The sequence below is a fragment of the Oncorhynchus gorbuscha genome, linkage group LG17 (genome assembly GCF_021184085.1).
Source record: "Oncorhynchus gorbuscha isolate QuinsamMale2020 ecotype Even-year linkage group LG17, OgorEven_v1.0, whole genome shotgun sequence".
Classification (NCBI taxonomy): Eukaryota; Metazoa; Chordata; class Actinopteri; order Salmoniformes; family Salmonidae; genus Oncorhynchus; species Oncorhynchus gorbuscha.
This window is the reverse complement of record NC_060189.1, coordinates 257,501-270,000: the sequence shown is the minus strand read 5'-3', so window position 1 is coordinate 270,000 and position 12,500 is coordinate 257,501. Positions and strand designations below refer to the sequence as shown.

Here is a 12,500-nt window from a genome sequence, read left to right as displayed (position 1 = left end):
TCATAGAAGCTGTAGGATGGAACACCTATATAGATCAGAGAAGCTGTAGGATGGAACACCACCTATATAGATCAGAGAAGCTGTAGGATGGAACACCACCTATATAGATCAGAGAAGCTGTAGGATGGAACACCACCTATATAGATCATAGAAGCTGTAGGATGGAACACCACCTATATAGATCAGAGAAGCTGTAGGATGGAACACCACCTATATAGATCAGAGAAGCTGTAGGATGGAACACCACCTATATAGATCAGAGAAGCTGTAGGATGGAACACCACCTATATAGATCAGAGAAGCTGTAGGATGGAACACCACCTATATAGATCAGAGAAGTTGTAGGATGGAACACCACCTATATAGATCAGAGAAGCTGTAGGATGGAACACCACCTATATAGATCAGAGAAGCTGTAGGATGGAACACCACCTATATAGATCAGAGAAGCTGTAGGATGGAACACCACCTATATAGATCAGAGAAGCTGTAGGATGGAACACCACCTATATAGATCAGAGAAGCTGTAGGATGGAACACCACCTATATAGATCAGAGAAGCTGTAGGATGGAACACCACCTATATAGATCAGAGAAGCTGTAGGATGGAACACCTATATAGATCAGAGAAGCTGTAGGATGGAACACCACCTATATAGATCAGAGAAGCTGTAGGATGGAACACCACCTATATAGATCAGAGAAGCTGTAGGATGGAACACCACCTATATAGATCAGAGAAGCTGTAGGATGGAACACCACCTATATAGATCAGAGAAGTTGTAGGATGGAACACCACCTATATAGATCAGAGAAGCTGTAGGATGGAACACCACCTATATAGATCAGAGAAGCTGTAGGATGGAACACCACCTATATAGATCAGAGAAGCTGTAGGATGGAACACCACCTATATAGATCAGAGAAGCTGTAGGATGGAACACCACCTATATAGATCAGAGAAGCTGTAGGATGGAACACCACCTATATAGATCAGAGAAGCTGTAGGATGGAACACCACCTATATAGATCAGAGAAGCTGTAGGATGGAACACCTATATAGATCAGAGAAGCTGTAGGATGGAACACCACCTATATAGATCAGAGAAGCTGTAGGATGGAACACCACCTATATAGATCAGAGAAGCTGTAGGATGGAACACCACCTATATAGATCATAGAAGCTGTAGGATGGAACACCACCTATATAGATCAGAGAAGCTGTGTAATATAGCATGAACACCTATATAGATCATAGAAGCTGTGTAATATAGCATGAACACCTATATAGATCAGAGAAGCTGTGTAATATAGCATGAACACCTATATAGATCAGAGAAGCTGTGTAATATAGCATGAACACCTATATAGATCAGAGAAGCTGTAGGATGGAACACCTATATAGATCAGAGAAGCTGTAGGATGGAACACCTATATAGATCATAGAAGCTGAACACCTATATAGATCATAGAAGCTGTAGGATGGAACACCACCTATATAGATCAGAGAAGCTGTGTAATATAGCATGAACACCTATATAGATCAGAGAAGCTGTGTAATATAGCATGAACACCTATATAGATCAGAGAAGCTGTGTAATATAGCATGAACACCTATATAGATCATAGAAGCTGTGTAATATAGCATGAACACCTATATAGATCAGAGAAGCTGTAGGATGGAACACCTATATAGATCAGAGAAGCTGTAGGATGGAACACCACCTATATAGATCAGAGAAGCTGTAGGATGGAACACCACCTATATAGATCAGAGAAGCTGTGTAATATAGCATGAACACCTATATAGATCAGAGAAGCTGTGTAATATAGCATGAACACCTATATAGATCAGAGAAGCTGTAGGATGGAACACCTATATAGATCAGAGAAGCTGTAGGATGGAACACCACCTATATAGATCAGAGAAGCTGTAGGATGGAACACCACCTATATAGATCAGAGAAGCTGTAGGATGGAACACCACCTATATAGATCAGAGAAGCTGTAGGATGGAACACCACCTATATAGATCAGAGAAGCTGTAGGATGGAACACCACCTATATAGATCAGAGAAGCTGTAGGATGGAACACCACCTATATAGATCAGAGAAGCTGTAGGATGGAACACCACCTATATAGATCAGAGAAGCTGTAGGATGGAACACCACCTATATAGATCAGAGAAGCTGTAGGATGGAACACCACCTATATAGATCAGAGAAGCTGTAGGATGGAACACCACCTATATAGATCAGAGAAGCTGTAGGATGGAACACCACCTATATAGATCAGAGAAGCTGTAGGATGGAACACCACCTATATAGATCAGAGAAGCTGTAGGATGGAACACCACCTATATAGATCAGAGAAGCTGTAGGATGGAACACCACCTATATAGATCAGAGAAGCTGTAGGATGGAACACCTATATAGATCAGAGAAGCTGTAGGATGGAACACCACCTATATAGATCAGAGAAGCTGTAGGATGGAACACCACCTATATAGATCAGAGAAGCTGTAGGATGGAACACCACCTATATAGATCAGAGAAGCTGTGTAATATAGCATGAACACCTATATAGATCAGAGAAGCTGTGTAATATAGCATGAACACCTATATAGATCAGAGAAGCTGTGTAATATAGCATGAACACCTATATAGATCATAGAAGCTGTGTAATATAGCATGAACACCTATATAGATCAGAGAAGCTGTGTAATATAGCATGAACACCTATATAGATCATAGAAGCTGTGTAATATAGCATGAACACCTATATAGATCAGAGAAGCTGTGTAATATAGCATGAACACCTATATAGATCAGAGAAGCTGTGTAATATAGCATGAACACCTATATAGATCATAGAAGCTGTGTAATATAGCATGAACACCTATATAGATCAGAGAAGCTGTAGGATGGAACACCTATATAGATCAGAGAAGCTGTAGGATGGAACACCTATATAGATCAGAGAAGCTGTGTAATATAGCATGAACACCTATATAGATCATAGAAGCTGTGTAATATAGCATGAACACCTATATAGATCAGAGAAGCTGTGTAATATAGCATGAACACCTATATAGATCATAGAAGCTGTGTAATATAGCATGAACACCTATATAGATCATAGAAGCTGTGTAATATAGCATGAACACCTATATAGATCATAGAAGCTGTGTAATATAGCATGAACACCTATATAGATCATAGAAGCTGTGTAATATAGCATGAACACCTATATAGATCATAGAAGCTGTGTAATATAGCATGAACACCTATATAGATCATAGAAGCTGTGTAATATAGCATGAACACCTATATAGATCAGAGAAGCTGTGTAATATAGCATGAACACCTATATAGATCATAGAAGCTGTGTAATATAGCATGAACACCTATATAGATCATAGAAGCTGTGTAATATAGCATGAACACCTATATAGATCATAGAAGCTGTGTAATATAGCATGAACACCTATATAGATCAGAGAAGCTGTAGGATGGAACACCACCTATATAGATCAGAGAAGCTGTAGGATGGAACACCACCTATATAGATCAGAGAAGCTGTAGGATGGAACACCACCTATATAGATCAGAGAAGCTGTAGGATGGAACACCACCTATATAGATCAGAGAAGCTGTAGGATGGAACACCACCTATATAGATCAGAGAAGTTGTAGGATGGAACACCACCTATATAGATCAGAGAAGCTGTAGGATGGAACACCACCTATATAGATCAGAGAAGCTGTAGGATGGAACACCACCTATATAGATCAGAGAAGCTGTAGGATGGAACACCACCTATATAGATCAGAGAAGCTGTAGGATGGAACACCACCTATATAGATCAGAGAAGCTGTAGGATGGAACACCACCTATATAGATCAGAGAAGCTGTAGGATGGAACACCACCTATATAGATCAGAGAAGCTGTAGGATGGAACACCTATATAGATCAGAGAAGCTGTAGGATGGAACACCACCTATATAGATCAGAGAAGCTGTAGGATGGAACACCACCTATATAGATCAGAGAAGCTGTAGGATGGAACACCACCTATATAGATCAGAGAAGCTGTAGGATGGAACACCTATATAGATCAGAGAAGCTGTAGGATGGAACACCACCTATATAGATCAGAGAAGCTGTAGGATGGAACACCTATATAGATCAGAGAAGCTGTGTAATATAGCATGAACACCTATATAGATCAGAGAAGCTGTGTAATATAGCATGAACACCTATATAGATCATAGAAGCTGTGTAATATAGCATGAACACCTATATAGATCATAGAAGCTGTGTAATATAGCATGAACACCTATATAGATCATAGAAGCTGTGTAATATAGCATGAACACCTATATAGATCATAGAAGCTGTGTAATATAGCATGAACACCTATATAGATCATAGAAGCTGTGTAATATAGCATGAACACCTATATAGATCAGAGAAGCTGTGTAATATAGCATGAACACCTATATAGATCATAGAAGCTGTGTAATATAGCATGAACACCTATATAGATCATAGAAGCTGTGTAATATAGCATGAACACCTATATAGATCATAGAAGCTGTGTAATATAGCATGAACACCTATATAGATCAGAGAAGCTGTAGGATGGAACACCTATATAGATCAGAGAAGCTGTAGGATGGAACACCACCTATATAGATCAGAGAAGCTGTAGGATGGAACACCACCTATATAGATCAGAGAAGCTGTAGGATGGAACACCACCTATATAGATCAGAGAAGCTGTAGGATGGAACACCACCTATATAGATCAGAGAAGCTGTAGGATGGAACACCACCTATATAGATCAGAGAAGTTGTAGGATGGAACACCACCTATATAGATCAGAGAAGCTGTAGGATGGAACACCACCTATATAGATCAGAGAAGCTGTAGGATGGAACACCACCTATATAGATCAGAGAAGCTGTAGGATGGAACACCACCTATATAGATCAGAGAAGCTGTAGGATGGAACACCACCTATATAGATCAGAGAAGCTGTAGGATGGAACACCACCTATATAGATCAGAGAAGCTGTAGGATGGAACACCACCTATATAGATCAGAGAAGCTGTAGGATGGAACACCTATATAGATCAGAGAAGCTGTAGGATGGAACACCACCTATATAGATCAGAGAAGCTGTAGGATGGAACACCACCTATATAGATCAGAGAAGCTGTAGGATGGAACACCACCTATATAGATCAGAGAAGCTGTAGGATGGAACACCTATATAGATCAGAGAAGCTGTAGGATGGAACACCACCTATATAGATCAGAGAAGCTGTAGGATGGAACACCTATATAGATCATAGAAGCTGTGTAATATAGCATGAACACCTATATAGATCAGAGAAGCTGTGTAATATAGCATGAACACCTATATAGATCATAGAAGCTGTGTAATATAGCATGAACACCTATATAGATCAGAGAAGCTGTGTAATATAGCATGAACACCTATATAGATCAGAGAAGCTGTGTAATATAGCATGAACACCTATATAGATCAGAGAAGCTGTGTAATATAGCATGAACACCTATATAGATCAGAGAAGCTGTAGGATGGAACACCACCTATATAGATCATAGAAGCTGTAGGATGGAACACCTATATAGATCAGAGAAGCTGTGTAATATAGCATGAACACCTATATAGATCATAGAAGCTGTGTAATATAGCATGAACACCTCCAATAAGAGATCAGACATGAGATCATGATGTTGGATGGATGCAAGTCAAGTACCATAAAGTTCTGTTTTTTCTTGTAACATGTCATTATACTTCATAACTTCACATAATAACTAGCATTAACTTTGGTCCTCTTGTGTTCCAAAAGGGGACACAGGCCAGGGGTTGGGGGGGGGGCAGAGGGCCAGGGTTGGGGTCGTAGTCCAGTCCGACGTCGATGTCCTTGGAGCTGCCGTGCTTAGTGACAAGCCTCCATCTGTGGATGTGGTGGTTTCCTTTCTTCTTCTGATGACAGTCAGGCCCCTCCTCCTCCAGCTTCTGTCTCTTGTATTTGGTCTTCCTGTTCTGGAACCACACCTTCACCTGGGGAGGAAGACGGGGACATTAGAGACATCTATATTCTGGATCACACCTTCACCTGGGGAGGAAGACGGGGACATTAGAGACATCTATATTCTGGATCACACCTTCACCTGGGGAGGAAGACGGGGACATTAGAGACATCTATATTCTGGAACCACACCTTCACCTGGGGAGGAAGACGGGGACATTAGAGACATCTATATTCTGGATCACACCTTCACCTGGGGAGGAAGACGGGGACAATAGAGACATCTATATTCTGGAACCACACCTTCACCTGGGGAGGAAGACGGGGACATTAGAGACATCTATATTCTGGACCCACACCTTCACCTGGGGAGGAAGACGGGGACATTAGAGACATCTATATTCTGGACCCACACCTTCACCTGGGGAGGAAGACGGGGACATTAGAGACATCTATATTCTGGACCCACACCTTCACCTGGGGAGGAAGACGGGGACATTAGAGACATCTATATTCTGGAACCACACCTTCACCTGGGGAGGAAGACGGGGACATTAGAGACATCTATATTCTGGAACACCTTCACCTGGGGAGGAAGACGGGGACATTAGAGACATTTATATTCTGGACCCACACCTTCACCTGGGGAGGAAGACGGGGACATTAGAGACATCTACATTCTGGACCCACACCTTCACCTGGGGAGGAAGACAGAGAACGTTGTATTTTATTGGAGGGTTATACAAGCCCCTCTATGCCTATATAACTCTAACATGGATACTCAATATCAGAATTGTTTCTTGTGAAATGTACACAGAAAAGGTCTAATACTAGCAACAACAAGCCTCTCAGACTCTGTACACAGAAAAGGTCTAATACTAGCAACAACAAGCCTCTCAGACTCTGTACACAGAAAAGGTCTAATACTAGCAACAACAAGCCTCTCAGACTCTGTACACAGAAAAGGTCTAATACTAGCAACAACAAGCCTCTCAGACTCTGTACACAGAAAAGGTCTAATATTAGCAACAACAAGCCTCTCAGACTCTGTACACAGAAAAGGTCTAATACTAGCAACAACAAGCCTCTCAGACTCTGTACACAGAAAAGGTCTAATACTAGCAACAACAAGCCTCTCAGACTCTGTACACAGAAAAGGTCTAATACTAGCAACAACAAGCCTCTCAGACTCTGTACACAGAAAAGGTCTAATACTAGCAACAACAAGCCTCTCAGACTCTGTACACAGAAAAGGTCTAAGACTAGCAACAACAAGCCTCTCAGACTGTACACAGAAAAGGTATAAGACTAGCAACAACAAGCCTCTCAGACTCTGTACACAGAAAAGGTCTAATACTAGCAACAACAAGCCTCTCAGACTCTGTACACAGAAAAGGTCTAATACTAGCAACAACAAGCCTCTCAGACTCTGTACACAGAAAAGGTCTAATACTAGCAACAACAAGCCTCTCAGACTCTGTACACAGAAAAGGTCTAATACTAGCAACAACAAGCCTCTCAGACTCTGTACACAGAAAAGGTCTAATACTAGCAACAACAAGCCTCTCAGACTCTGTACACAGAGCTGGTTGAATGGCTGCCTCTCAGACTCTGTACACAGATACTGTACGCGCCATATTACAATTGAATCAATGTAACTATGTTTGGTCATGCTCTCGCAGCGATTCTGAAGTATTAGTCGTCATTACAAGCAGGTGTTGTTACACGTGGTCTGCCACTGCGAGGACGATCAGCTGTCCGTCCTGTCTCCCTGTAGCGCTGTCTTAGGCATCTCACAGTACGGACATTGCAATTTATTGCCCTGGCCACATCTGCAGTCCTCATGCCTCCTTGCAGCATGCCTAAGGCACGTTCACGCAGATGAGCAGGGACCATGGGCATCTTTCTTTTGGTGTTTTTCAGAGTCAGTCGAAAGGCCTCTTTAGTGTCCTAAGTTTTCATAACTGTGACCTTAATTGACTACGGTCTGTAAGCTGTTCGAGTCTTAACGACCGTTCCACAGGTGCATGTTCATTAATTGTTTATGGTTCATTGAACAAGCATTGGGAAACAGTGTTTAAACCCTTTACAATCTGTGAAGTTATTTGGATTTTTACGAATCATCTTTGAAAGAAAGGGTCCTGGAAAAGGGATGTTTCTCTTTTTGCTGAGTTTATAATAAAAACTATTGTTCCAATGAAAACGTATCAGAAATAGAAATCACAGGCTTACAAGTCCTTTTCCCTTCTGGGAAGTTTAGAATAAAACTATCGTTCCAATGAAAACGTATCAGAAATAGAAATCACAGGCTTACAAGTCCTTTTCCCTTCTGGGAAGTTTAGAATAAAACTATCGTTCCAATGAAAACGCATCAGAAATAGAAATCACAGGCTCACAAGTCCTCTTCCCTTCCCTTTTACCTGATTATGATTTAGTCAAATGATTCACTGAGCTTGACAATAAATTATAATAGTCCAATTTTCTATCATAGGCCCTTTCGCTAACAGTTGGCTAATTTCAACATAAAAATATGTGTCAATATTTGTCCTACTTAGGCTTGCAAGGAAAAGCTAATGATTTTCAGTAGACCTAATAATGAATACGCCTAATGTTTTGACTCTTATTTTGAAAAAACCTACAATCATATTCTTTATTTACAACACGTTTAATTAAAAGTTCTTCAAGATATTATTATATTATTTATTTCAATTAAAAGCAGTCCTCCTGACTCCGAATGAGTTTGGGCTGGAATTGATTAACTGAATTTATATAGGCCTATTCCTGAACTGTGTGCCATATATATATTTCATATAGTTTATTTTAGTAGCGTTTCTCACCTGTGTTTCAGACAGACTGAGACTGTTGGTCAGCTGTTTCCTCTCGGCTCCTACTATGTAATGATTCTTCTCGAACGCCCGCTCAAGCCGCAGGAGCTGCGACGGGGAGAAGGCGGTGCGGATGCGCTTTGGTTTTCGGGCGAATGGGCGGTGGAGTAGCAGTCTTTCTTGGGAAACATCGTTTCCTGGGGGCAGAGAGAGAGAGAGAGAGAGAGGGTTTCCACTAGTTACCACATCCACAAAGTCAAAATTGGCTATATAGTTTATGACTTTGTGGCTGTGGTAACTAGTGATGACCGAGACGGAGAGAGAGGGAGAATCACACTGCGGTTTAGATTGAGTGAGTTTGGTGTTTAGCATTATTTTTAATGCTCTTAATGTTGAATGTAATTACCTGTACATCGTTACAACACTGTATATATACATAACATGACATTTGTAATGTCTTTATTTTTTTGGAACTTCTATGAGTGTAATGTTTACTGTTCATTTTTATTGTTTATTTCACTTTTGTATATTACCTCACTTGCTTTGGCAATGTTAACACATGTTTCCCATGCCAATAAAGCCCCTTGAATTGAATTGATTGAAGTAATTAGAAAAGAGCAACACCAGGAGCGTTTTGCTCTGCAACGAGGTGGAAAAGAACAGTACCAGGCAGAGAGGGATCTTAGACTAATTCAAATTAATATTTTCCCTTTTGGTTTGAGGCTAGTTTATAAACTCTTTACGTAGTTTGAAGTAGTCTATGAATACCTTATACAACTCTTCTGCATGTGCTGAGTCCATATCAATGTAGGGATCGATTTAAACGGTCAATTTGATATCGTTCCAAATAAGACTGTGTGACAATTATTTTTAATAATTTAACAATATTATTAATCTACTTTATATTGACAATAATGACATTAATCTTTCATCATAAATGAAAACTAGGCCAATACGTTAAATTATTATAAACATATTAAATGAATCGAGTCTACTGATGCATATAAACCATATAGTCTATTTAAAAGTGTTTACAACCTAAAAAAAAAGTGGCTAGATTCTGAAACAAAAATCTGGTTTGAACGTTTGGGAAGAAAATGATTACGATTTTCGCACTCACTCAGATAAAATGGTGGTTTGGTTTGTATAAATTCGCAGTGGGATTGACCGCGTAACAAAGACAGTATTTCCTCTACAGATTACCTGTAGCCCGGTGTGTGCCGGGAAAACCTTTCCAGCCGTGGGGAAATAGACTGGTTGGGTTTGCGCTCCATTAATCTGGACCCTAAGTAGCCTAAAATTTGAATACAAAACGACAGACTCCTACATATTCTATCATAGCCTAATCACATTTAATTGTGATAGGTGGTGTTCCATCCTACAGCCTCTATGATCTATATAGGTGGTGTTCCATCCTACAGCTTCTCTGATCTATATAGGTGGTGTTCCATCCTACAGCTTCTCTGATCTATATAGGTGGTGTTCCATCCTACAGCCTCTATGATCTATATAGGTGTTCCATCCTACAGCTTCTCTGATCTATATAGGTGGTGTTCCATCCTACAGCTTCTCTGATCTATATAGGTGTTCCATCCTACAGCTTCTCTGATCTATATAGGTGGTGTTCCATCCTACAGCTTCTCTGATCTATATAGGTGTTCCATCCTACAGCTTCTCTGATCTATATAGGTGTTCCATCCTACAGCTTCTCTGATCTATATAGGTGGTGTTCCATCCTACAGCTTCTCTGATCTATATAGGTGTTCCATCCTACAGCTTCTCTGATCTATATAGGTGTTCCATCCTACAGCTTCTCTGATCTATATAGGTGTTCCATCCTACAGCTTCTCTGATCTATATAGGTGTTCCATCCTACAGCTTCTCTGATCTATATAGGTGGTGTTCCATCCTACAGCTTCTCTGATCTATATAGGTGTTCCATCCTACAGCTTCTCTGATCTATATAGGTGTTCCATCCTACAGCTTCTCTGATCTATATAGGTGTTCCATCCTACAGCTTCTCTGATCTATATAGGTGGTGTTCCATCCTACAGCTTCTATGATCTATATAGGTGTTCCATCCTACAGCTTCTCTGATCTATATAGGTGTTCCATCCTACAGCTTCTATGATCTATATAGGTGGTGTTCCATCCTACAGCTTCTCTGATCTATATAGGTGTTCCATCCTACAGCTTCTCTGATCTATATAGGTGGTGTTCCATCCTACAGCTTCTCTGATCTATATAGGTGTTCCATCCTACAGCTTCTCTGATCTATATAGGTGGTGTTCCATCCTCCAGCTTCAATGATCTATATAGGTGTTCCATCCTACAGCTTCTCTGATCTATATAGGTGTTCCATCCTACAGCTTCTATGATCTAATCACATTTAATTGTATTATACAAATACACTGATATCAACATTATAATGCAAACTGAAGTTTCTGACACGCCATCACATTTGCCAAATGGAGTGATTTTTATGTTTAGCATATATTTTTTTAATGCTCTTAATTTTGAATGTAATTACCTGTCACCTTAATGAAATATGTGCTCTGCTTATAACTGGTATTTGATGCACCGCAAGTGCACGCCAAACGTGTGCCAACACGAGGTAACAGGAGATGAGACGGTACAATGACACAATTTACCTTCACTTTGTCATGTCGAGTTCCATATTAATACCCATCAGCAATTTGATGTGTTCTGCAGACGAAACAAATAGTTCTTGTTCCGTTTTTAAAGTTTGATTACATTATAAAGCAGAGCGAAAGGCGCGTTAGTACCATGTGGGCAACGTTACGACCATTCAGTGCATTCAGAAAGTATACAGACCCCTGGACTTTTCCCACATTTTGTTACATTTACACGCCTTATTCTGAAACAGATTAAATCAGGGTTTTTTTCCTGATCAATCTACACACAATATCCCATAATGACAAACATTTCTCAAAACGGGTTTTGCTTTATCATTATGTGGTCTGCATTATGGTCTATTGTGTGTAGATTGCCGAGGGAAAAAAAATATTTCATACATTTTTAGAATACGGCTGTAATGGAACAAAATGTTGAAAAGGTCAAGGGGTCTGAATACTGTCCGAGGGCTCTGTGTGTACCGCCCCAACATCTGCATTGAATAGAACTTGTAAGAGTATACAGCCTATATAGCCTCGCTGAAGGCCATTTAACAGTATACATATGAATTACAATGTCACAACCTCAACGTTCCATACCTCTTATTCCTCCTGTTGTAACCGTGTATGTGTTCATGTGTTGCTAGTATGACAATATAGGCTGAAATGGCCCAAGGCAGGGAGTTCAACAGGCAACACAAACATCCCCACTATCTGATTGACGCGTTTCCCTTTACCAAAGTGTAGCCAAGAGGGGGAATGGAACGTGGAAAATGTACTCTATCTCATATCCAATCTAGTGTAAATGTTTTCCATAAGTACTCTATCTCATATCCACTCTAGTGTAAATGTTTTCCATAAGTACTCTATCTCATATCCAATCTAGTGTAAATGTTTTCGATAAGTACTCTATCTCATATCCAATCTAGTGGAAAGTGTACTCTATCTCATATCCAAATGTTTTTTATAA

The 12,500-nt window shown here is 40.1% G+C and overlaps 1 protein-coding gene across 1 annotated transcript in view; it reads right to left on the bottom strand.

Annotated features, from left to right (window-relative positions):
• Positions 1–5,843: 5,843 nt before the first annotated feature.
• Positions 5,844–12,500, bottom strand: part of LOC124002261 (homeobox protein EMX1-like) — an 8,095-nt gene continuing 1,438 nt past the window's right edge. Inside the window, exons 2-3 of the mRNA XM_046309635.1 lie at positions 8,910–9,094; positions 5,844–6,104 (exon numbers count right to left, since the gene is read on the bottom strand). Coding sequence (XP_046165591.1) covers positions 5,844–6,104; positions 8,910–9,094 — 446 coding nt within the window. The remainder of the gene's footprint in view (positions 6,105–8,909; positions 9,095–12,500) is intronic.